This window comes from Mesoplodon bidens (assembly GCF_964165515.1).
Source record: "Mesoplodon bidens genome assembly, chromosome: 2".
Classification (NCBI taxonomy): Eukaryota; Metazoa; Chordata; class Mammalia; order Artiodactyla; family Ziphiidae; genus Mesoplodon; species Mesoplodon bidens.
Window position 1 is genome coordinate 85098094 of NC_138177.1, and position 27162 is coordinate 85125255.

Below are 27162 nucleotides of genomic sequence, written 5' to 3' on the forward strand. Positions count from 1 at the left end.
GACACTACCCACTAATCTTATTCTCTCCAGCCTCTTTTTCCTGTTCCCTGAATTATTCAATTCAGACTTTCAACAGTCAACTCACAAGACTCACCCTCATCACTTGATCTGGCCTCCCACTTAGGTAATTAGAGGCCATAGGTGTAAATTCCCTTCCACTCCCTTCTCCACCTGAAAAACGTGTCTGTATTTTTTCATTCATAATTACTTTCTAAGGGAAAGGAGGGGAATTGATGATTGAAGATTTGAACTAACTACTCCATGGTATGGGAAAGAGAACTAGGGCTGAATAAAAAGATTGTTAGGTTATGCCAAGAGTCAGCTGATACTTAAGGATAGTGTGTGATTCTAAAAGTAAATTGCTACAGGCACAACAGGATCATGAGTGGTTAATGGAAAAAGTAGTTGACCCTTGTTTGATTTCATTTATTTCAGCTACATGTATGTGTTTCATGTAAAATGTACTTGTGATTTGCAGTTGAAGATGTTTGGAATTTGTCTCCTAAATCTGAGACCTCCTTTTCTTTTGCTTAACCCATAAATATTGGTGTACACAGGGGTGTTGTCCTTGATCCTATTCTCCCTTCACTAATCATAACTGCACTTCAGATTTGAAATACTTATATGCTGGTGATTCACACTCTTCAGTTCTAGAACTATGCTAAACAGTCTATCCGAAACTTATTCATTACATTCTGGCTAAAATTACTTTTCCCTCATTTTGAATAATTGTGTAATTATCCATGAATTACCCATGCCAGAAACTTGCAAATCATCTAGAATTTCAAATTTCTTCCCTTGCTATAACTGTTACCTCTCCATCTTCACATATTCATTCATTAAGTAAATCAGTTCTGCCTCTAAATTATCATCTACGTTTCTCTTATGATTTCCTTAGTTTGGTCTCTTATTTTGTTACTAATAGACCAGCCTTTTAATTAGAGGGCTAGTTTAGCATAGGTTTTAAGAGCATTGGCTGTAGGTTTAGACATTTAGATTTCAGACCTTGGTCTCCTCTCCCCTCCATTTACATTGTCAAATAGCTTGAGAACATTATCTAATCTCTCTGAACCTCAGTTTTTTCACCTTTGAAGTGGGGATAGTAATTGAACCTACTTTACAAAGCTGTTACGAGGACTGAATGAACTAATACATATAAATTTCCCAGTAAATACTACCTGATCTTACAGTAAAACCTTGTACTAATGCAAATATAGATATAATTTGATTATTTCCTGTCCCCAACACAGCCTTTGTTTTCAAACAGGCAGGTTAAAATTCTTCCTGGGATAAGGGCAGAAGTACAAGGTAGAGCAAAGTTGGGCTGGGAAACATCTGACAAGGATTGTGGGGTGGCAGAGAGTTCCTGTGTCCCCAGTGTCTCCTGAGCCAATTTATGTGAATCAGACTGGAAAAAAAGGTGCCAACTAATAGAGATGCCTGGAATTTCTGAAATTTGACTCTCCAGTTTGTGTGATTGAATTTCAAGGCCTTTGCTTATTTTGTTAAGGTAAGGTTTTTACCTTATTTTAATTGACATAATTTTAATCATATCTCAATTTTCCATTCATATTGTAATTAGAATGATTTTTTAAAGCTGAAGTTCAATTATAATAGAACAGATTATTATATTTTGGTATTTTAATTTAATTTTTTAATCTCTCTTTTATATAATATTTACTTTTAGCCCATGCATTTAGATATCAATATGTTTTATTGATGCCTTTGCTCATTAATTTTTGTAACTTCTAAGTATTTTTCCATGTTCTTAAATATCAGGTTGAACTGTATAAAATTACCATATTTGCAGGTCACAAGTGGTCAAATACTGGCAGTTTTATATGGGTTCAGTCTAATGCTTTATTCTTACAGCAATGAATAAGTACTGTTATATGTCTGATAATTTGATTTGCTTATATTCTTGAATAATATTAATCAGGATACAGATTGCTGGTTGACTGTTATTTTCTCTAACAGCTTTGAAGATAAACATTCCTGTTATCTTTTGACAGTTTTTTTTTTACTGATGAGGTCAGGTGTAAGTCTGATTTTCTTCTATTACTAGTAGTTATTAAGAGTTTTTTTCGGGAGTTCCCTGGTGGCCTAGTGGTTAGGATTCTGGGCTTTTCACTGCCGTGGCCTGAGTTCAGTCCCTGGTCAGGGAACTGAGGTCCTGCAAGCCACATGGCACTGCCAAAAAAAAAAAAAAAGTTCTTCATTTTTGCTATGTTTATGTGTGCACATTTATTTTTATTTACCCTGCTCAGGACTTGGATTGCAATCTGAGGGTTCATTTCTTTAGTTCTGAAATTTCCAGCTATTATCTCTTTAGCATCTCTACTTCAGTTCCTTCATGAACTTTTAGAACTTCTATTTGACACGTTAGAGTTTCTTATTCAGTCCCCCCCGCCTTCTTTTTTTTTTTTTTTTTTTTTTAGTATCCAAAATGTATTTATTGGGATGGTTTCCCATTCATCTTGATTCAGGGTGATTTTAGTGCTGCTTCTGTCTGAAGGAGCATCCTTCTGTAAGCCTTGCTTTTTCCTTCTGTAGGCTGGCAGAAGATAGTAGAGCAGCCAACACAAAAAAATGTTTGTGCATGGCTAAAGACAGTGGTGATTTTATAGCATCTTGAGCATTTCACATCCATGAAATAGGAATTGGGGCTCTGCACCAGGTGCTTCTTCTTATGTTTCTTCTTCTTTTCTGGAGAGGGATGAAGGAGATCCTTTGTGAGAGGCTTGTTCTTGTGGGGAGGTTGTCACCGCCAGAAAGTCTCATTCAGTTCTTTAGCTTGCTTCTTCTATTTTGTGGTTTCTATCTCTCCTTATCTCTGTTGAATTCTATGTGATTTCTTCATATCTATCTTCTACCTTGATAATTTTGTTTTACAGTTATCACTTATTATTTAACTCGTGTTGTGAGTTTATTCAATAATTTTATTTTCTTGATTCTTTTTCAGATCTACCCATTTTCATAGATCCCATTTGTCACTTTGTGAAAATTTTACACATATTTGAAGTCTTTATCAGACTGATTGTCTTCTGTGGATTAGGTTTCTACTTCTTGGTTTATTGTATTTGTTGACTGTAATAGTACTGAAATTTCTTCATGTGCATTGTAGTTTTATTTATGAGCTTATCTTCAGTTGGAGTTCCACTTGTGCCTTGGGTTGGGAGGAGTTCTAATGAGATGGTTTTGTGTTTGTAAGGGTCCAGACAAGCTTCTTTTTGTTGTTGTTGAATGAATATGTGAATTTACTTACCTAAAGAAGAATCCCAGGAAAACAACTAGCTGTTAGGCAAAAATAATGACTTCTGCTTCGTGGACATTTTGTTTGGAGTTCTGAGTTGATTAAAAGGAGATTTTAAATAAGAACTTGAACTTATAGGATAGAGAACAGAAGAGAAACGTTGAGTTCAGCCTTGGGAAAGATGACTAGTATGATGGACTGGTTTCCTTGGGTTCCTTCTGGTTCATAATAGATTTACTTCCAGTTTTCCATTCAGTGTTTCTGAAATCTCAGAAGAACTGGTGCCAGGACACGAAGGTTCAGGGCTGGAGATTGCATCACTACATGAACTTCTAAGTCATCCGGCATTGGATAGATTACCAGTTATTATAAAAGAATATAGCTCAGGAACAGCCAGATGGAAGAGATGCATAGGGCAAGGTATGTGGGAAAAGGTGTGGACCTTCCATGCTCACTAAGTATGTCACTCTTCCTGAATATCCCCAAGTTCACCAACCTGGAAGCTACTCCTAGACAAGCTTCTTATTAGTTTCTTGACTTGGCCTTTCTATGTACTGTGCAGGTAGTACACACTTTGGTTATGTATCTATGCAGGAAGCTTGTTTGTGTTCAGACTTCTTGTGGATGACTCCACGGCTGGCAAGGATTTTAGGTTTTAGAGTACTTAAAGCCTGCCCTATGGCTTTATTGAGGGAGTTCAGTTTCAACTTTTAACCTTTGTCTTCCTTTTCCCAACGGTGGTAACGATAACCCCTGTGGCCCACTTACATCACTGCCTTACCACTTAGGCTTTGAGTGCCCTTTTTGTTTATGGCACTTCAAATTTTGACTTCTTGGTTGTAGACTCAGTTATATATTTTTAGACCTTTAATTTGTTATATGTTAGCCATTTCTGTGTTTGAGTTGGGGGTCAGGTGGTCTTAGATCTGCTTAGTGATCCATCTTGAATAGAAGTCCACCAATTTAATGAAGCTAAATTCCAGTTAACAACACTGTGGAGATAAACTAGTTTGTAGACTTGTCTATTTTAGCCTTTAAACACCCCCCCCAATAAATTACACATTTTAGTAAATTGACACTTAAAAGAAATTAATCTAATAGGTATGAATGAGTCTCTCAGAACTTTGAAGTAATGAAATCAGTTCTAGAGACGTTATGCATAAAACTTGGTCAGTAGGGGCTTCCCTGGTGGCACAGTGGTTGAGAATCTGCCTGCCAATGTAGGGGACACGGGTTCGTGCCCTGGTCTGGGAAGGTCCCACATGCCGCAGAGCAACTAGGCCCGTGTGCCACAACTACTGAGCCTGCGCGTCTGGAGCCTGTGCTCCGCAACAAGAGAGGCCGCAACAGTGAGAGGCCTGCGCACCGCGATGAAGAGTGGCCCCCGCTCGCCCCAACTAGAGAAAGCCCACGCACAGAAACGAAGACCCAGCACAGCCAAAAATGAAAATAAATAAATAAAAATTTAAAAAAACAAAACAAAAAAACTTGGTCGGTAGCTTTGGCTTTGAAGTTTGGGTTTCAGTTTTGCATAGTAATCAAAACTCAACATGACAACTAGTACTGAGTGATTGAGTCAGGAGCACGCTCATCTGATCACTAATTACAAGGGCATTGTTACTCATAAACTCGAATGGAAAATGACTCACATTTTCAACACAAACATTTATATAATTTAAAAATTTATTTATAAATATAGAAGTAAATAGCAGAAAGATCCCTAAAGAAGCTTCAAGTCTTTTTGTTTTGGTGGTAAGACACCTTGGCTGCTGGGTAATCTGACAGAAGTAAGTAGTCAGCATAAGAATGGGTTTGTCTGATGGTCTGCAGACTTAAATTTTCCTGTGTCTCATTGGGGGTTCTTTCATGCCTTAGATTTCTGAATTCCAAGCTTCTCTGAAAACCTTTATGGCAAATAAGAGTCTTTCTCAAATGTATCCCTCTATTCCTCCTGTACTTTGGGTTGTGTTTCTTCTGCAATGTTTAGGTATCCTTTTGCCATCTACATTTTTTGAAAAAGATAAAAAGTCATAAACTGTGATGTCAGCTTGCCAGGTAGAAGTAGAAATGGTAAGAATCTAAGAATCAGCTTATTGAGTTCAAAAAACAAAACCTGGTATGACTTGCATCAAATCATACATAAAAGTATAATGGATACTTTTATATATTGAATGTTTCTTGCTCAGAACAGAATGTCTCTTCAGAGATATTCCTTCAGAGATATTCCTTCATTAAGATGTTACAGGGCTTCCCTGGTGGCTCAGTGGTTGAGAGTCCACCTGCCGATACAGGGGACACGGATTCGTGCCCCGGTCTGGGAGGATCCCACATGCCGCGGAGCGGCTGGGCCCGTGAGCCATGGCCGCTGAGCCTGCGCATCCGGAGCCTGTGCTCCGCAACGGGAGAGGCCACAACAGTGAGAGGCCTGCGTAATGCAAAAAAAAAAAAGATGTTACAAATTTCTTAAGAACCTTCTCAATATTTTACATATATATAATTATATATACATATAGTTTTCTATCTATAGACTCCTATTCTTTTTTTCCATTTGTGAACTTCGCACCTTCTCTTCTTGGTTTGCATGCTGTTTCTTCCTTTCCTTGTTTTGTTGGGGGTCCCCAAGACCATCCTCAGGTTCAGTGATTTGCTGGAAGGACTCACAGAATTAAGAAAAGCTCTTATACTCATGGTTGATTTTATTGCAGTGAAAGGATACAGATTAAAATTAGCAAAGAGAAGAAGTGCATGGTGTAAAATCCAGGAGAAAGCAGATGCAAGCATCCAGGTGTCTCCTTTCAGTGGAGTTGCACAGGGAGATTCTTAATTCTCCCAGTTACAATGTATGACAATATGCAGGAGGAGTATTGCCAACCAGGGAAGCTCACATGAACCTCTGTGTCTGGGTTTTTTTTAAATAAATTTACTTATTTATTTGATTTTTGGCTGCATTGGTTGGGTCTTCGTTGCTGCGCGTGGGCTTTTCTCTAGTTGTGGTGAGTGGTGACTATTCTTCGTTGCGGTGTGCAGGCTTTTCATTGCGGTGGCTTCTCTTGTTACGGAGCACAGGCTCTAGGCGCTCAGGCTCAGTAGTTGTGGCACACGGGCTTAGTTGCTCCCTGGCATGTGAGATTGTGCCAGACCAGGGGTCAAACCCGTGTCCCCTGCATTGGCCATTGGATTCTTAACCACTACGCCACCAGGGAAGCCCTTGTCTGGGGTTTTTATTGAAGACTCAGTCATATAGGGATGCAGCATCCACAGAACTGATAACACCTACTTGGACTTCAGCCAACCCCACAGGTCAAACTGAATACAGATGGCCCAAGGCCTGAGGCAAACAGAAACGCTTTCATCAGGCATAATATTCCAAGAGTTCAAAGGCCATCTCCCATATGCCCATCAAGGGTTAGTGTTGAAGGCCTTCCTTAGGAATGTGTGGGGTTTAATGAACCCAGGCCAACCAAGCATACTTTTTCTTGCACGTTAGTGAATGCATGTTGATTCTTCAAGACCATGTATAAATGTCACCTCTTCAGTAAAAACTTACCTTATTCACTGTAAGAAGTTAGTTGCTCGTGTATTTTTGCTCCTAAATTACTTATCCTCATCTCCTCTGTAGTTATGCTGTAGGTTTCCAGGATTTTTAAAAAATATTTATTTATTTATTCATTCATTCATTCATTTATTTATTGGCTGCATTGGGTCTTAGCTGTGGCATGCAGGATCTTTCATTGTGGTGTGCAGACTTCTCTCTAGTTGTGGTGCACGGGCTCTATAGTTGTGGTGTGCAGGCTTGGTAGTTGAGGCACATGGGCTTAGTTGCCCCATGGCACGTGGGATCTTAGTTTCCCAACTAGGGATTGAACCTGCTTCCCCTGCATTGGAAGGCAGATTCTTAACCACTGGCCCACCAGGGAAGTCACTCTACGATAGTTTTTGATTCATGCCATCTTAGATGTAAAAATATCTATATTCATTTCCCCCTTTCTCCTGACCATACTGTTTTTTCCTTTGATTCGAAAAATTGTTTTTATGCATTTCCTTTGAGCAGGATCTTTGTATGCATTTCGTATTATAAAAACAATATTTTGTTTTCATATGTAATGGTAAATTTGAGTTTGTTTTACCAATGTATGTATGTCTGCTGAGGGACTGATATTCCTGCTTTTAGCATGACATTTTGTTTTCATTTTCCATTACAACTACCATATAAATTACTGTAGTTTGTATATGTACAACTGTTTGCAGTCAGATGCTCTACGACTGAGCTATACCTCCTATATGTACAACTCTTGGACTGTTTATATCCTTGTCTTTGTATGCTGCTTCTTATAGTTGTGCGTGGTATAAACTATAAAAATCATATACTAGTCTTGAACCCTTTTTTTTTAATATACTGCAGTTTTATTTCAGTCACACAAACGAAGTTAGTATATGGGAAATTTAAATGAAACAGTATGGTAAAAATTGCTGAGAACCAAAAAATCTAAAAAGGAAGTACACCTAAAGGATGAGAATTCAGTATGCACTAGTGTTTCATCTTTAGTTTTGATTGACACTTGATGCTTGCAGATTTCGAAACTTTGACATCATGATGACTATTCTGAAGAGATTTCAGCACCTGCACTAAGATTTTGTACATTCAGTTGGTTTGCAATTGACTTCTTAGCCATTTACATAGTGTATAGTACAGATTTGTCACAGGTCAGATCACAGTGTTGAAGGAAAGAAGTACCTTCCTGTAATTAGAAAGGATCCCCTGAACTGCACTCACCTTAAGACATCCAGTATATAGGAGCATGAAAACCATCATAACAATGTGGCTCCAGGGAACATAGTTTTGATAAGGAAAATAACCTAAGCTTCTGTTTCCCACTTTAATTACTGAAATCTCTAACAGTGACAGAACTGTCACATAGGACAGGAAATGTATACAGTAATTCAATCAAACTTCTTGGAAAGAACACATTTAGCAATCTGGGATAATGCAGAATGACAAGAAATATAACGTGATTCAACACTGGTTCTTTTTGTCATTTTACACAGACATCATGTTTGTTTGTTTTTTTAATGACAGGATTTTTATTTTTATTTTTTAAATTTTTGGCCATGCAGCACGGCATGCAGGGAACTGATCTCAGTTCCCCAACCAGGATCAAACCTATTCCCCCTGCAGTGGAGGCCAGAGTCTTAACCACTGGACCACCAGGGAAGTCCTGACATGTTAGTATTAGACCAGAGCACAAAATGTTTAGTGCATAAACCAGTTTCTATTTTAAGATCTAGCATTTTTATTGTAGTCTTTTATCTTAGTTTGTACCACTTGTACCTAGTACTCTATCCTACTGTAGATTGTTTAACTTAATCAACAAAATCAAAAGTGATTTCTGACCAGATTTATGGGGGACAAAAACGTTTATATCATCGAAGTGTTTGCATAACCAAAAGTGCAATAATAAATATGAATGCCTGTTTCATTTAGAAAATAAGCTTGCTGCATCTTTTTTCTTGAATTTTGAATTTTATTTTCTTATACAGCAGGTTCTTATTAGTTATCCATTTTATACATGTTAGTGTATACATGTCAATCCCAATCGCCCAATTCATCCCCCCCCACCCCCACCCCGCCACTTTCCCCCTTGGTGTCCATACATTTGTTCTCTACATCTGTGTCTCTATTTCTGCCCTGCAAACTGGTTCATCTGTACCATTTTTTCTAGGTTCCACATATATGCTTTAATATACGATATTTGTTTTTCTCTTTCTGAGTTAAGTTCATTCTGTATGACCTCTAGATCCACCCACATCTCTACAAATGACCAAATTTCGTTCCTTTTTATGGCTGAGTAATATTGTACTGTATATATGTACCACATTTTCTTTATCCATTTGTCTGTCGATAGGCATTTAGGTTGCTTCCATGACCTGGCTATTGTAAATAGTGCTGCAGTGAATATTGGGGTGCATGTGTCTTTTTGAATTATGGTTTTCTCTGGGTATATGCCCAATGGTGGGATTGCTGGGTCATATGGTAATTCTATTTTTAGTTTTTTAAGGAACCTCCATACTGTTCTCCATAGTGGCTGTATCAATTTACATTCCCACCAACAGTGCAAGAGGATTCCCTTTTCTCCACACCCTATCCAGCATTTGTTGTTTTTAGATTTTCTGATGATGCCCATTCTAACTGGTGTGAGGTGATACCTCATTGTAGTTTTGATTTGCATTTCTCTAATTAGTGATGTTGAGCAGCTTTTCATGTGCTTCTTGGCCATCTATCTATCTTCTTTGGAGAGATGTCTGTTGAGGTCTTCTGCCCATTTTTTGATTGGGTTGTTTGTTTTTTTAATATTGACCTGCATGAGCTGTTTATATATTTGGGAGACTAATCCTTTGTCCACTGATTCGTTTGCAAATGTTTTCTCCCATTCTGAGGGTTGTCTTTTCGTCTTCTTTTAATTTCTTTTGTTTTGCAAAAGCTTTTAAGTTTCATTAGGTCCCATTTGTTTATTTTTGTTTTTATTTCCATTTCTCTAGGAGGTGGATCAAAAAGATCTTGTTTTGATTTATGTCAAAGAGTGTTCTTCCTATGTTGTCCTCTAAGAGTTTTATAGTGTCCAGTCTTACATTTAGGTCTCTAATCCATTTTGAATTTGTTTTTGTGTATGGTGTTAGGGAGTGCTCTAATTTCATTCTTTTACATGTAGCTTTCCAGTTTTCCCAGCACCACTTATTGAAGAGGCTGTCTTTTCTTGTGTATCCTTGCCTCCTTTGTCATAGATTAGTTGACCATAGGTGCGTGGGTTTATCTGTGGGCTTTCTATCCTGTTCCATTGATACATATTTCTGTTTTTGTGCCAGTACCATATTGTCTTGATTACTGTAGCTTTGTAGTATAGTCTGAAGTCAGGGAGTCTGATTCCTCCAGCTCCGTTTATTTTTCCTCAAGACTGCTTTGGCTATTCGGGGTCTTTTGTGTCTCCATACAAATTTTAAGATGTTTTGTTCTAGTTCTGTAAAAAGTGCCATTGGTAACTTAATAGGGATTGCATTGAATCTGTAGATTGCTTTGGGTAGTATGGTCATTTTCACAATATTGATTCTTCCAATCCAAGAACATGGCATATCTCTCCATCTGTTGGTATGATCTTTAATTTCTTTCATCAGTGTCTTATAGTTTTCTGCATACAGGTCTTTTGTCTCCCTAGGTAGGTTTATGCCTAGGTATTTTATTCTTTTTGTTGCAGTGGTAAATGGGAGTGTTTCCTTAATTTTGCTTTCAGATTTTTCATCATTAGTGATAGCAATGCAAGAGATTTCTGTGCATTCATTTTGTATACTGCAACTTTACCACATTCATTGATTAGCTCTAGTAGTTTTCTGGTGGCATCTTTAGGATTCTCTATGTATAGTATTATGTCATCTGGAGAGAGTGACAATTTTACTTCTTCTTTTCCGATTTGGATTCCTTTTATTTCTTTTTCTTCTCTGATTGCCATGGCTAAAACTTCCAAAGTTATGTTGAATAATAGTGGCAAGAGTGGGCAACCTTGTCTTGTTCCTGATCTTAGAAGAAATGGTTTCAGTTTTTCACCATTGAGAATGATGTTGGCTGTGTTTGTCATATATGGCCTTTATTATGTTGAGGTAAGTTCCCTCTCTGCCTATTTTCTGGAGGGTTTTTATCATAAATGGGTGTTGAATTTTGTCGAAAGCTTTTTGTGCATCTATTGAGATGATCATATGGTTTTTATTCTCCAATTTGTTAATATGGTGTATCACATTGATTTGAGTATATTGAAGAAACCTTGCATCCCTTGGATAAATCTCACTTGATCATGATGTATGATCCTTCTAATGTGTTGTTGGATTCTCTTTGCTAGTATTTTGTTGAGGATTTTTGCATCTGTATTCATCAGTGATATGGTTTGTAATTTTCTCTTTTTGTATTATCTTTGTCTGGTTTTGGTATCAGGATGATGGTGGCCTCATAGAATGAGTTTGGGAGTGTTCCTACCTCTGCAATTTTTTGGAAGAGTTTGAGAAGGATGGGTGTTAGCTCTTCTCTAAATGTTTGATAGAATTCACCTGTGAAGCCATCTGGTCTGGACTTTTGTTTGTTGGAAGATTTTTAATCACAGTTTCAATTTCATTACTTGTGATTGGTCTGTTCATAGTTTCTATTTCTTCCTGGTTCAGTCTTGGAAGGTTATACCTTTCTAAGAATTTGTCCATTTCTTCCAGGTTGTCCATTTTACTGGCATAGAGTGGCTTGTAGTAGTCTCTTAGGATGCTTTGTATTTCTGTGGTGTCTGCTGTAACTTCTCCTTGTTCATTTCTGATTTTATTGATTTTATTTGAGTCCTCTCCCTCTTTTTCTAGATGAGTCTGGCTAATGGTTTATCAATTTTGTTTGTCTTCTCAAAGAACCAGCTTTTACTTTTATTGATCTTTGCTACTGGTTTCTTTGTTTCTATTTCATTTATTTCTGCTGTGATCTTTATGATTTCTTTCCTTCTGCTAACTGTGGGTTTTGTTTGTTCTTCTTTCTCTAGTTCCTTTAGATGTAAGGCTAGATTGTTTATTTGAGGTATTTCTTGTTTCTTGAGGTAGGCTTGTATAGCTATAAACTTCCCTCTTAGAAGTGCTCTTGCTGCATCCCATAGGTTTTGGATCGTCGTGTTTTCCTTGTCATTTGTCTCTAGGTATTTTTTGATTTCCTCTTTGATTTCTTCAGTCATCTCTTGGTTATTTAGTAACGTATTGTTTATACTCTATATGTTTGTGTTTTTTACGGTTTTTTTTCCCCTGTAATTGATTTCTCATCTCATAGTGTTGTGGTCAGCAAAGATGCTTGATATGATTTCAATTTTCTTAAATTTACTGAGGCTTGATTTGTGACCCAAGATGTGATCTATCCTGGAGAATGTTCCGTGCGCACTTGAGAACAAAGTGTAATCTGTTTTTGGATAGAACGTCCTATAAATATCAATTAAATCTATCTGGTCTATTGGGTCACTTAAAGTTTCTGTTTCCTTATTTATTTTCATTTTGGATGATCTGTCTGTTGGTGTAAGTGAGGTGTTAAAGTCTCCCATTATTATTGTGTTACTGTCGATTTCCTCTTTTATAGCTGTTAGCAGTTGCCTTATGTATTGAGGTGCTCCTATGTTGGGAGCGTATATATTTATAATTGTTATATCTTCTTCTTGGATTGATCCCTTGATCATTATGTATTGTCCTTCCTTGTCTCTTGTAACATTCTTTATTTTAAAGTCTATTTTATCTGATATGAGTATTGCTACTTCAGCTTTCGTTTGATTTCCATTTGCATAGAATATCTTTTTCCGTCTCCTCACTTTCGGTCTGAATGTGTCCCTGGGTCTGAAGTGGGTATCTTGTAGACAGCTTATATATGGATCTTGTTTTTGTGTCCATTCAGCAAGCCTGTGTCTTTTGGTTGGAGCATTTAATCCATTCACGTTTAAGGTAGTTATCGATATGTATGTTCCTTTTACCATTTTCTTAATTGTTATGGGTTTGTCTTTGTAGGTCCTTTTCCACTCTTGTGTTTCCCACTTAGAGAAGTTCCTTTAGCATTTGTTGTAGAGTTGGTTTGGTGGTGCTGAATTCTCTTAGCTTTTGCTTGTCTGTAAAGCTTTTGATTACTCCATCGAATCTAAATGAGACCCTTGCCAGATAGAGTAATCTTGGTTGTAGGTTCTTCCCTTTCATCACTTTAAGTATGTCATGCCACTCCATTTTGGCTTGTAGAGTTTCTGCTGAGAAATCAGCTATTAACCTCATGGGAGTTCCCTTGTATGCTATTTGTCATTTTTCCCTTGTTGCTTTCAATAATTTTTCTTTGACTTTAATTTTTATCAATTTGATTACTGTGTGTCTTGGCATGTTTCTCCTTGGGTTTATCCTGCCTGGGACTCTCTGTGTTTCCTGGACTTGGGTGGCTATTTCCTTTCCCATTTTAGGTAAGTTTTCGACTATAATCTCCTGAAATATTTTCTTGGGTCCTTTCTCTCTCTCTTCTCCTTCTGGGACCCCTATAATGCAAATGTTGTTGCATTTAATGTTGTCCCCAAGGTCTCTTAGGCTGTCTTCATTTCTTTTCATTCTTTTTTCTTTATTCTGTTCCTCAGCAGTGAATTCTACCATTCTGTCTATCAGGTCACTTATCCGTTCTTCTGCCTCATTTATTCTGCTATTGATTCCTTCTAGTGTTTTTTTCATTTTAGTTATCGTTCATCTCTGTTTTTTGTTCTTTAGTTCTTCTACGTGTTCTTTAATTCTTCTAGGTCTTTGTTAAGCATTTCTTGCATCTTCTTTTTTTTTGGTGGTATGCCGGCCTCTCACTGTTGTGGCCTCTCCCATTGCGGAGCACAGGCTCCAGACGCGCAGGCTCAGCGGCCATGGCTCACAGGCCCAGCCGCTCTGCAGCATGTGGGATCTTCCCAGACCGGGGCACGAACCCGTGTCCCCTGCATCGGCAGGCGGACTCTCAACCACTGTGCCCCCAGGGAAGCCCTTCTTGCATCTTCTTGATCTTTGTCTCCATTCTTTTTCTGAGGTCCTGGATCATCTTCACTATCATTATTCTGAATTCTTTTTCTGGAAGGCTGCCTATCTCCATTTAGTTGTTTTTCTGGTGTTTTATCTTATTCCTTCATCTGGTACATAGCCCTCTGTCTTTTCATCTTGTCTTTCTGTAAATTTGGTTTTTGTTCCACAGGCTGCAGGATTGTAGTTTTTCTTGCTTCTGCTGTCTGCCCTCTGGATGCTTGCTGCATCTTTAATGTCTTTACTAGTGGATGACAATGAGTAGTTGATAGATAAAAAAAAAAAAAAAAAAGAACTATATACTTGAATTATGGTAGCACATCCATCACAGGTTAATCTAGAAATGAAGTTTCTATAGAAACAGGAACTGTTTCAACAAGGAAAAAAATTTCCTTCATTCAAACCTCTTTGAAGTGGTAATGGCTGCAAACCTGCAGCATTTAGGAAACTATGCTGTCAACAAGCTGTGTCTTACGAACCTATATTAAGAAATGCAGAAAGCAGATGAAAGTGGATTCTTTAAAATTTTAGTAAAACTACTGATAACCAAAGATTTCAAAGGAAATATAGCACATAACTCAAGCATAAATCAAGGTGGAGCATGGAGAATTTTTGATTTCCTAAAATTTTCAAAAATTTTATCATTGCACATACAGGAATTCTCCCATATTTTAATTTTAGAAGTTTCAAAGAAAATGGAGTGGATTACATACACAAATGTGAATGCCCACACAAACACACGCACACACACACACACACACACACAGTGGTAAGTAGAGTATATAGTTCCTTCTACCCACCACCTAAGTCTCACTACCACTGAGCTTGTACCTCCTGTATGCACAGCTCTTTGGACTGTTTATAGCCTTGTCTTTGTATGGTGCGTCCTATAGTTGTGCATAGTATAGACTGTAAAAATTATATCCTAGTCTTGAACCCTTTCTTAAAAGCAAGGATTGAGTCATATGCTGTTCTCAAGTTTATGGCTGACATATAGTAGTCAGTTTGTTGTGTTGACTGTGATGCTATTTTACAGTTAAATTTAACTTCCATATGTTAACCTCGGCAGGTTTATTTGTTCTGATAGATGCTAGAACACTAGCAGGTTACATCACAGATAATCTTTCTTCCCACATTAGCATGAATTCAAGTAGTTCTGAACAAAGTCAGAATTTATAAGATGATAGATTGTGTATTTCTATTTCTGCTGTAACAATTGCCATAAACTTGTGTCTTAAAACAACATACATTTTATTTTCTTACTGTTCTTCAAGGCTGAAGTTTGAAATCAGTTTTACTGTGTTAGAGTCAGTGTCGGCAGGTCTTGTTCCTTCTGAAGGCTCTGAGGAGAGAATCCATTTTCTTTTTCTTTTTCTTTTTTTCCAGCTTATAGTAGCCACCTGCATTCCTTGGCTGTGTCTCTGTTTCCAAAGCACATTACTCTAATCTCTGCTTTCATTGTCAACTGCCTTCTCCTCTTCTGTAGTCTAATCTTCTTCTGCCTCCATCTTGTTAGATCACTTGTGATGACATTTATGGCCTATCAGATAATCCAGGACAGCATACCCATTTCAAGATCCTTAATTTAATCACACTCGCAAAATCTCCTTTGCTGTATAAAGTGACACAGGTTTTCCAAGCATTAGGACCTAGATATCTTTGGGGGCCGTTATTACAACCACATAGTGTAATAGCGAAGCACCTTAAAGTTTTTTTGCATATTAATGCTTATTTTCTCTTCCTAAATAAGGTATCATTTTCCCCAGTGTAATAACTTAGTGGAATAACTTACTTTACTCAGCTCTTAATGCTCATTTCTTTGTTCTTGTTTATGATATATGAATGAGTAGTTCCCATGTAGGCATCATGAACAATTTCCTTATTTTTTCTGAAGAATATTTCTTAATGTTGTTGTTTTGTGTTGTAGTTGGTGTAATACGGTGCCCAGTATGCCGCCAAGAATGCAGACAGATAGACCTTGTGGATAATTATTTTGTGAAAGATACATCTGAAGCTCCTAGCAGTTCTGATGAGAAATCAGAACAGGTATGCTTCTCAATTTTTCTTTATATTCCTATCTTGATATGAAAATATGAATTATAAGAAAACATGCTTGAATTGTTACATAATTTAGGGTAGTTATGCCTTAGTTTCATCTTTCAAATTGAAAATGAAGGGTACCTTTATTCTACACCCTCAGACCTGGTTAAATTAGATTAAAAGTCATTACTTAAAGATTCAAATCTTGTATAGACTTTGTGTTCTGAGACTTTTTTTTACCTACCTGAATGTTTGATCTGGAAGGGAAAGGATTTTGTTGAAGAGAAATGGATAACAAAACAATTTTATTCCGGGTACAGTGAATTAGTATATTTAACAGCAAGTTAGAAAGTTTTCACCTTTTTGTTTTGTGGATCTATATTTTGTAAATTTAATGTAGCTTAGTATTTATTTCCTCCTTTAGGTATGTACTAGTTGTGAAGACAATGCAAGTGCAGTTGGCTTTTGTGTAGAATGTGGAGAGTGGCTATGTAAGACATGTATTGAAGCACATCAAAGAGTAAAATTCACTAAAGATCACTTGATCAGGAAGAAAGAAGATGTCTCAGGTAAGATAGAAGCAGTTTTAATGATTACTATTAATCTTCCTCTTTTTCCTCTATAGCATTTTTACTTATCTTTATAAGCTTTTGATACCAATATCAGTAAGAATTTAGAAAGTTAGACAAAAATCTTGTTTAGTTTAAAAATATGTGTTTTATTTTACTGCAGAGTCTGTTGGAGCATCTGGTCAGCGCCCTGTTTTCTGCCCTGTACACAAACAAGAACAGTTGAAACTTTTCTGTGAAACATGTGATAGGCTGACATGTAGAGACTGTCAGCTATTGGAACACAAAGAACATAGGTACAGAAGTCATAATTGCTTATCAAGAAATATTATAAAAAGTTCTTGTCAAATTATTTTTCCTAAAGCAAGTATTTATTCTATAATTTTGTTAGCTTTTTAAAATTATCAGTTTTGTGTTTTATGTCTTAGAGCAAGATATATTTTTGATAAATTATTTAATGGTTTCCATATTCATATTTAATTGTTTTATGGATATTTGTTGAAAATGTATCAGTACGTGGATTTGGGTTGCAAGAATGGAGTTATATTATTTCTTTGTATGCAATGCCTCTGGTTCAAATACACTTTTTTTCAAGTGTTCTGTGGGATTTAGGCTCTGGGCTGTTGCTAAGTGATACCCATTTTAACATCAAAGCATAAATATACTGCTTTCATATTGGATCTACAGTTTGTAGAAAAACTAGGGATTTATAAGCATCTAAGTAGCATAATTACTAATTCATTAATACATAGCTTTGTCTTTCAACCTTCTTTTACCCTCAGGATACAATAGTATTCACTTATCACCAGCCTGTTACATCTGAACTGTTCTGGAAAGTACTGAAATTTCTAGTCAGATGTTAAGTTTGATTAACCATACTTAAATATTTGTTGTTTAACTCTAGGATGTCTTAGACCTTTTAGTTCATTAGAGCCATTGGAATTTTTTGGAATCCTCTAAAAGAAGGGGATACATTAATTCTTTTTACTAACAAGTATTGCATCTGTAGTTTGTGCCAGGCAGTTTTCCTAATGGTGCATGTTTGTTTAATTCACACCAACCACCCATACAGTGTTGGTACTGATATCCTGACTGTTTTAAAGGTGAGCGAGAGTTCTCACAGAAAGCTTTAGTAATCTGTACAAGGTGTCCCCATAAGTGGTAGAGCCAGGATTTGAACACAGGCATTTGGACTCCAGATCTATTTTAGTCCATATGCTCATTTCCTCCCATGTGGTATTCAGAATATAGAATACAGTGTATGGAACCTTTCAAACTTGACCTCATAGAGGTAATGCTCTTTTTTCTTTTCCAAGGCACCTCTTACTGTTCTACAGAACATTTGTGTAGAAATGCTACTTTAAACTTTCGTATCCTTTGTTACAAAATGTCTCATCTTACCTATGAATTGGCTCATGTTGTGCTTGAGCTGACTAATCTTGTGAATGCCTTCACCTGAGGTCCAAATCTTACTCTTGTCTTGTAATCTCAGTAAGACATTAAATTACTTTCTCACAGCTGCAGTCAGATCTTTGAGTGTTTAGATTTCTTATGGCTTTTTACATTGATGGTGCGAAACAGAAAGAATAGGAACATGGCATCCTTTATCCTGTGAACGAATAGCTTCAGCCACTCCTCTCAAAGTTTAACCATGATCCATTCTTCCCTTTCCTTCACCACTTTCCTTTACTACTCATATCCAAGTCCTAATTACCTCTTGAATGTTCTTCCCTTTTCTTTCGTTTGTTCACACTGTAATTTTCCTGGATAGACTGGTGGAACCAATGGCATTGGACTTAAAAGCCTAGGTTCCTGTTACCATAGCACATTTACAACTAGTCTCCCTGTTTTGAGTTTTATATTGTCAAATTCATTCTGTCCACATTGCTGCCAGTATCATTTGGCTAACATGTAGTTAAACCCCACTCACCCCACCCCCTTTAAAAACACTCTTCAAAGATACCCCATAGTCAAAGTTTAAAGTGTTCATTATTAAGTCTTACCAGTTTCTTTCTCTTTATCATCTGTACAAAAGTTAGGAAACAGTCCACAAGACCACCCTCTCTTCTAATACCAGCTGCAGAGTTCAATAAAAACCCAAACATAGGGGATAACAGCATGCAGTCCACCTCATTAATATGATTTGTTATTACTTATACCGTCTTCAGTTAGAGTGGTGGCCTTGTAAACAGGATGCTTTCTGTTCACCTTGGAACCACCATCCATAAACCAAGCAGCTCTTTGTTAGCTAATAGACTTTATAGAGCACCACCTATGTGATCATAGCATTCAGCAGCTCCTCTGGTGGTTCAAAAGTTATATTTAGAGGAAAAGAGGCCAGCTACCTGCTCATAAATACAATAAATACTTCGTTGCATCCTCCTGGTTGCATGTTCCTGCACAGACCATCTCTATTTATGTGGAATGCTTCTGGGCCTTGCCTTCCTCATTAGAGTGTTCCCCTGTCACCCAAGACATTATGAGTATTTCAGGTTTCATGGTTATTTTGTGTCCTTCAGTCATAGAGTCAGTCTCAGTGCCGAATGGCAAGCTAGTAATTTTCTCTTAAATGACATAAATTTTACCATGGTATCCAGAATTTCTCTGGTCCAAAATCCTGGTGGGTCTCTGCTGAGTGGCACTGAGAGGTTTTTGCCATAAGTTTCAATCTGTGTAGGTACGTGTTGCTCACACTTCCAAAATCATGTCCGAATGTGGATCACAGGGGCCCAAAAGCATCATGAGAAAGACTGCTTTTTGCAGTTCAGACATGGCCTGCCTTTGTTCAGGCCCCCGTTCAAATATGACCTTCTTTTGGGTAGTTGTATTGATTGGTGCTGGTAATATTCCCAGATATGGAGTGTGTGTTCTTTAAAATTCAAATATACCAACCAAATGTTGGCTTCTTGTTTAGTTCTAGGGATAGGTGGCAGAAGCAGTTTATTTTTTTTCACCTGTGGAATGTCATGGGTGGCTCCTGCCTAGGTTATTCCTAAGAATTTCACCAGTTTGGACAGGTCCTTGGACCTTTGCTATATTTAGCAGGAGCTTCTGGTGGTCATGTGTGTCGCAATTGCATCTGAGTCAGTCTTACCTTCATCTTTAGTTTCTGATATTATCATGAAATTAATATAGAATATTTTTACACTCAGGACCTGCATCAAGTCTAAATCTCTTCTAAACAAATCATACCAGTGAGCTGGTGAATTGAAATAACCCTGTGGCAGTATAGTAAACATAAATTAGGGTCCTTCCACATCAAGGAAAATTGCTGTTGGCTCTTTTTCAGAGTTAGAAAAAAAAATTTGCATGTTCAGTCACTGAGTGCCACTCTTTTTTAGTCTGCTGTATATATTTTTTGTATTGTTGAAACCATATCAAGGACTGCTGATGCTATGGTGGCACTACTTTATTCAAACTTTAATAGTCTGCTGTTACTCTTGATGAAACATTTGCTTTTTTTCACAGGTTACACATGGTTATTGTATAAAGAATTCATTGGTACTAGCACTCCAGCTTCTAATTTGTCATTAAAGTTGTAATCTCATTTTATCCATTAGGTATCCTATACTGTCTCAGGTCTACAACTTCTGTGGACTTGGCCAGTTTTGTTTTTTTAAAAAAATATTTATGTATGTATGTATTTTGCTGTGCCAGGTCTTAGTCGTGGCACGTGGGATCTTCAAGTTGCGACATGTGGGAATCTTCAAGTTGCGGCATGCGGGATCTTTAGTAGCGGCATGCAAACTCTTAGTTGCGGCATGTGGGATCTAGTTCCTTACCCAGGGATCGAACCCGGGCCCCCTGCATTGGGAACGTGGAGTCTTAGCCACCAGACCACCAGGGGAGTCCCTGGACTTGGACAGTTTTAGTGGTTTCCATGTACCATGTCTAATCAAGACTCACCTGAAGGTGAACCTGCATGTCTTCTGTTTTACAGTACCAGTCAGACATAATATCCATTCCAGTGACATAGTCACATAAAGGAGAGATGTAACTACTTCACATAAAGTCTGTTCATATATTCCAACCTTCATCACCTTAATCCTATCAACCATCCCTCTCCTCCCAATCTAACCTTAGCTCCCATTAGGTCTTCAGCAGGTTTTAGAATCGTATCACATTGGGCTCCCATGTCAGGGAGTCCCGGAAATGTCTCTTATCCACCCCCTGGCTGTTTTACCCACACAAGTGCATATTGCCTTGTGTTTTCCAGCTGGGGTTTGAGCCAGAAGACCCTGGCCTCTCCTTCAGTTTTCAGGTCGATTGATCCATGGATTCGTTGCTCCAGGCAGTACAAGGTCAGGTTTCTCATTGTCATCTTTGCCCTCCAGCTTTTAAAATTTCTTCATGCTGGGGTAAATACAACAGTTGTTTAATACCCTTTAATGTTGGGGACCAGCAGTGGCTCCCATTGGTCCACCCAACCTCCAAGAGTGCTACTTTAAGACCTTTGTTTCAACCCCATCATTGTCTGCCTTATTCACCACCTTCCCCCCCTCCCTTTTTAACAGCCACCTAAAGATTTCCATCCTGCTGGGGTAAATCCCTTGACTCTCCTCTTTGTCTTTCCCTATTTTCTCATGAATCACTAGTTTTCTTAACATCTGTAAGGCCCATAAAGCTGAGACAAATCTAATGAGGCTTCTCAGATTATTGCTAGGTTTTGCAGCAGTAAAATTACATGGGGGTGCCCATGTACAAGGGTCCCCCTTAATCACATTATTTACCTTGACCTTAGTAGGAGACATACTCAGTAGACGAAGAACATCCTGCTCTGCATAATGCTAATCCTCAGTAGACGAACATCCTGCTCTGCATAATGCTAATCTGGCGTGGCTTGCGTAAGAAGCATATCAACCAGTTCTTCTGGGGAGTTCTATTTGGCATTTATAGGAGAAGGACAATCACCTGTCTGAGAGTAAAAAAAACCTCACAGGGGCTTTTATCCAGTCCACCAAGCTAGCTGTCCCCTCAGGAATCACCTGCTGTGTGTCTAGATTATGTATAGCCATCTGTGGTTCCATAGTGAGCTGTGGGTCCTGCATCAGCTCAAACATTGCTGTTCTATTCTGCAGCATTCAAAATCAACAATACTGCCTCTAAGTAATCAGTCACTCTTACAATATTTTAGTAAAGGTTTTTTTCAGGAAGCATACAATGTCAATCCACAAAATGAGATAATTCCTTAGCATTGTAAACTCTGGTTTCATTAGTTTCTTGATTTTGTCTTTCCTCAACCCGGACTACTTTGTGACTGGAAGTCATAGAGGTGCTGTCTATTTTCCCAGCATTAATTTTTCCCTTTGGAATGGCTCTGAGGCTAGTGGCTGTAGCTCAGACTGGCTGAAATCTAAACTTTGCCCAGTGTCAGGATCTGTCCCAATACACTCTTCATTTTAGCTGCTACAGATAACAATAACCAAGGAATTGTTTAATTACCTTGTTTCTTACTAGTTTGCATTTCCTTGTTTATCCAGGGAGTTGGAGCAACAGTTTCTAAGTTCTTTGTGTTGGTAACTTTTACCTCTAATACCTGCAGCTGTAGTTCCATACCATGAGTGACTAGATAGTCATCCAGGAATCAAAGGTTCAAAACCCTTGTCATCTTTTCCTTCCTCTTCCCAACCAAAAGTTTCAATGAGTCAGGATGGTTCTAGTGAATCTCACTTTTGAGGCCAACTATGAAGTTAGGGAACAATTCACAGGTCCTCCCTCACTTCTGACACCAACTGCAGAATTTGGGGATCCCCAAAACCATTTGTGCTTTTTTTTTTAATTTATCTTATTCATTCTCACTTCTGACATCAGTTGCAAGTTCAGGATTTCTTAAGACTACCCTCAGATTCAGTAATTTCTTAGAACTCACTGAAAGATGTATACTGACAGTTAACATTTATTACAGTGAAAGGATACAGATTAAAATCATCCAAGGGAAAGACATGGAGCAGAGTAGTCTAGGAGAGTTCTAAATGTGGAACTTCCAATTGTGTCTTCTCAGTGGAATTCTTTTTTTTTGTTTAATATTTATTTATTCATCCATTTATTTTGGCTGTGCTGAGTCCCAGCTGCGGCGCATGGGATCTTCAGTTGTGGCATGCCAACCCTTAGCTGTGGCATGCGTGCAAGGTCTAGTTCCCTGACCACGGATCGAACATGGGACTCCAGTGCTGGGAGGGGGGAGTCCCACCCACTGGACCACCAGGGAAGCCCCCTCAGTGGAATTCTTAATGTAGTTAACTCCTCCTAGCAATGATATGTGACAGCATGAAGAGAATATTGCCAACCAAGGAGGCTTGCATGAGCCTTGGTGTCCAGAATTTTTTTTGGAACTCTGTCACGTAGATGTAGTTCACTGGCCACATGATTGACTGGTTTCCAGCCCCTCCTGAGGCTGAGCTGATACTGTGTGACCTGAACACCCTACCATAAATCATATCATTAGCATATGGCCCAAGTAAACAAAGATACTTTTGTCAGACAGTACAGTTCAAGGGCTTAGAGACCCCTCCCAGCTGCTGAGGGCAAAGGCCAGACTTCTCTTGGGGCAAGGTTAAATTCTTTAGTACACAATCTGTTATCTCCTATTTGCACTCTTACAGTAGGTAACCCCCTGTCTTAAACTTCTCTGCCTTTACAAATGCTATTCCTTTTTTTTGGCGGTATGAGGGCCTCTCACTGTTGTGGCCTCTCCCGTTGCGGAGCGCAGCATGTGGGATCTTCCCGGACCGAGGCACGAACCTGTGTCCCCTGCATCGGCAGGCGGACTCTCAACCACTACGCCACCAGGGAAGCCCACAAATGCTATTTCTTAACTTACAGAACACTGTCAGGAGAACTACTTCTAAAAGCCAGTTTACTTCTGTGCCTTGTCTTCCCTAACACTTTCGTTCCATCTTACCCACCCCGTTTCCCTGTCTGGACTTCAGGCCTTTTAGGGCTAGTTCTTTAAGGGGCTTAGCTTCTCACATGCTTATTGATCAGGTCGAGTTTCCCACCTCTTCTTGAGTCACTCACACAATTATGATAATATATATTTTCTTAGAAAATCCCACCAGTTAGTAGAGGTTTTAAAAACATACTTTTGGGCTTCCCTGATGGTGCAGTGGTTAAGAATCCACCTGCCATTGCAGGGGACACGGGTTCGAGCCCTGGTCTGGGAAGATCCCACGTGCTGCAGAGCAACTAAGCCCGTGCGCCACAACTACTGAGCCTGCGCTCTAGGGCCCGCGAGCCACAACTACTGAGCCCGCGAGCCACAACTACTGAAGCCCACGCGCCTAGAGCCTGTGCTCCACAACAAGAGAAGCCACCACAATGAGAAGCCCATGCACCACAACAAACAGTAGCCCCTGCTCACTGCAACTAGAGAAAGCCCACATACAGCAATGAAGACCCAACGCAGCCAAAAATAAATAAATTAAATAAATAAATAATTTTTAAAAAAAAGCCATTAAGAAAAGTTTAAAAATAAATAAAAAATAAATTAAAACATACTTGCTTAGAAGTAGACCATAAAGATTTTACAAAAGTCTGTGTTTCTATCTCTTTCTTGTTTATAATGTTGAATAGCTGAGTTTATTTCCTTATTCTTTATTAGCCTAGCCATAGATTTGAGCCTCTTTATTGGTCATTTTATTTTATTTTTTTAAGATTTTTTTGTTGTGGACGATTTTAAAAGTCATTACTGAATTTGTTACAATATTGCTCTGTTTTATATTTTGGTTTTTTGGCTGCGAGGCATGTGGGATCTTAGCTCCCTGACCAGGGATCGAACCTGCACCCCCTACATTGAAAGGTGAATTCTTAACCACTGGACCTAGGGAAGTCCCTATTGGTCATTTTAGTGATCCAGTTTTTGAAATTGTTTATTCTTTTTTAAAATATTCTAACTCTCACAGTTCTCTTTTATTTTTATTCTTTGCTTAGCTTTCGTTGTATTTCTTTTAGGTTCTTATGTTGAATCTTGACTGTATCAAAAAGATGTGAATTTTTCATTTATTTATTTATCTATCTATCTATTGTTGCATTGGGTCTCATTGCTGCACGCGGGCTTTCTCTAGTTGTGGCGAGTGGGGGCTACTCTTCGTTGCAGTGCCTGGGCTTCTTATTGCAGTGGCTTCTCGTGGCAGAGCACAGGCTCTAGGCGCACAGGCTTCAGTAGTTGTGGCACGTGGGCTCAGTAGTTGTGGCACACGGGCTTAGTTGCTCCGTGGTATGTGGGATCTTCCCGGACCAGGGTTCAAACCTGTGTCCCCTGCATTGGCAGGAGGATTCTTAACCACTGAGCCACCAGGGAAACCTGTGAATTTTTCTTTGATTAAAATTTAGCCTCATTCCAGAATCATTATTGACTTACCTACTCTATTTAAGAATTTTGGGTCCCCTGCCACCCACCCACCCTTTTAAAGGTGATTATTGCATAGTATAGTGATACAGATAATGAACTTTGGTGTGTGTGTGTGAGTATATATCATCAAATGGAGAAAATGTAGTACCTTCCTTATAAGATGGCTATGAGGATTGAGTTGAGAATTGTACCTGTAAAGTGCTTAACACAGTAAGGGCTCAATAATAGTCTGTTACATTTCATTTATTTGTGGCCATGCTGGGGGGCTTGTGGGAATTCCCCAACCAGGGGTTGAACCTGGACCCTCAGCAGTGAAAGCCCTGAGTCCTAACTACTGGACCACCAGGGAATTCCCTATTTTTTTTGTTTTTTAAAAAAACACTTTATTGAGATCTTTGGTTTTCTTTATGGCCTCGTAAGTTGTTTTCAAAAAGGAAAACATCTATAGAACTTTATGAAATTTTGTACCTCAAAGCACTTCATGGTTTCTAGCTAAACCATGGCATTATCCCTCCTCCTTCTAGTAATTCTCTTCACAGTACATGAATAAAAAATGTATAGACTTATAAAGGACAAGAATGAGAGAAGAGACACCAATGTAGGTTTCAGTTAATTTTTCAAAACCAGGGAAATGGATTGAATATTTGTTGGATCTGATAATTTACCTAGTAGAGTTGCCAACTACAACCCAAGGGCATGCAAATGAGATATAAAGGAAGCTACTTGATTTATTTCCCAGAAACCTATGGTGGCTCAGGATCTAGAGGTGATAGGTATCACAAAAGTTGGGCTTATTCTCTGGATAAGTAAAATCAGAGGCCCTGGACGTGGGGATATTAGGTCTAGATTGAGGGTGGGGATAAGGTACTTGGCTGAAATTGGGGAGATTAAAGGATCAATCTGCACACTAAACTGTGAGACGTTCACTTACCTCGACTTGCTTCCAGATTGCCAGTAGTGAACTTTTCCATTTCACTATTCTTCCCTACTCTGCTTTCTGGAATTAGAGGCTTTGTCACTCTCTGGAGAAAGTGAATAATTAGAAGAGGCCTCCTAATGTTGCCATTTGGGGTTCATTTCTGATGAAAAAGATTGCCTTACAGTGAAGCCCATCAGTTCATAAGTTCTGCTCTCTCTCTCTCACACATGACTCTGAGCAGTTTTAAAGTATATTTAGGGACTTTCTTGGTCATCCAGTGGCTAAGACTCCCCATTCCCAGTGCAGGGGGCCTGGGTTTGATCCCTGATCAGGAAACTAGATCCCACATGCCTCAACTAAGAGTTTGCATGTCGAAACGAAGATCCCGTGTGCCACATCTAAGACCCATTGCAGCCAAATAAATAAGTAAATAAGTAAATACTAAAATATTAAAGTATATTTAAATATAAAAGGATATGAATGGATGGAAGGATCATCTGACATTTGATGAGAGCCACTATGATATGCCATCCATTGTGGCATAGTTGAGAATTCTCAACTTCTCTCTCTCATTGTCTGGCTTCAAATATAGAGACTGTAAAATCTAAGTATTTCCTTTCTCAGCATTCCTGGTGTTAGGGTACCTCTGATCCACAGTTTATGCCCCCAAAATAGAAACAGAATTCTGTTTAGAGGGTGATTTTCAGAAAGTTTTTACCTTCCTGACAAAAGGGACAGATGTTGCTGGTGTCATCCATCTTGCTCCTTTTTCCTTCCTTGAATTTGGATGTGATGCCTGGAATTCTGACACCATTATATACCATGAGGATAAAGCCAGGATTATCTCAGTGATTCTAATTTTGATGTTGTTAAACTAACACCATCAACTGCCTACATTTGGTCTTGTTATATGAGCCACTGTTAGTCCCTACAGCTGTACATGTTTCTGATTGACACAGCTACCCACATGAAAGGACATAACATAATACAAGGGCAAAAGGAAGTGTGAAATAAAAATTATGATGTTCTGAAAAATGGCAAGCTACTGGTCACAAATTAAGGATAGAATCTCCACAAAAGGAGTAATTAAAAGGACTTCCCCAGAGGTCAGGTGATTAAGACTCCACGCTTCTGCTTCTACTTCAGGGAGTGCAGGTCCGATCCCTGGTCGGGTTTGATGCCTGTTCTGGGAGCTAAGATCCCACAAGCCGAGCAATGTGGCACCCCACCCCCAAAAAAAATTAAAAGAAGAAAGAGCTCTTGGAAGTATGATAGGTGAAAAAAATCAGTAGGTTTGGTAGATAAATTCTATTTAGTCTCCTAGAAAATAAGAAGATTTTAAAAAGATTTAAAAATTATAGGCGATCAACTGCCAGTTAGTACAAATTATAGAAAAAGAAATGAAAGAAATTATCAAATAAATAATACAAGAAATTCTCCTACAAACCTAGAATTGCCA

General features: G+C 38.4%; 1 protein-coding gene and 1 pseudogene across 3 annotated transcripts in view; one reads left to right on the forward strand and one right to left on the reverse strand.

The window, feature by feature from the left end:
* The window catches only part of TRIM33 (tripartite motif containing 33), a 154634-nt gene that overhangs the window by 63555 nt on the left and 63917 nt on the right, over positions 1-27162 (forward strand). For both annotated transcript variants that reach the window (XM_081225550.1, XM_081225551.1), the window contains exons 2-4: positions 15753-15871; positions 16290-16434; positions 16598-16730. In XM_081225550.1, coding sequence (XP_081081676.1) covers positions 15753-15871; positions 16290-16434; positions 16598-16730 — 397 coding nt within the window. The remainder of the gene's footprint in view (positions 1-15752; positions 15872-16289; positions 16435-16597; positions 16731-27162) is intronic.
* Positions 2053-2730, reverse strand: LOC308612821 (small ribosomal subunit protein eS27-like; annotated as a pseudogene). Its single transcript has one exon. The product of its transcript is annotated as a small ribosomal subunit protein eS27-like (transcript).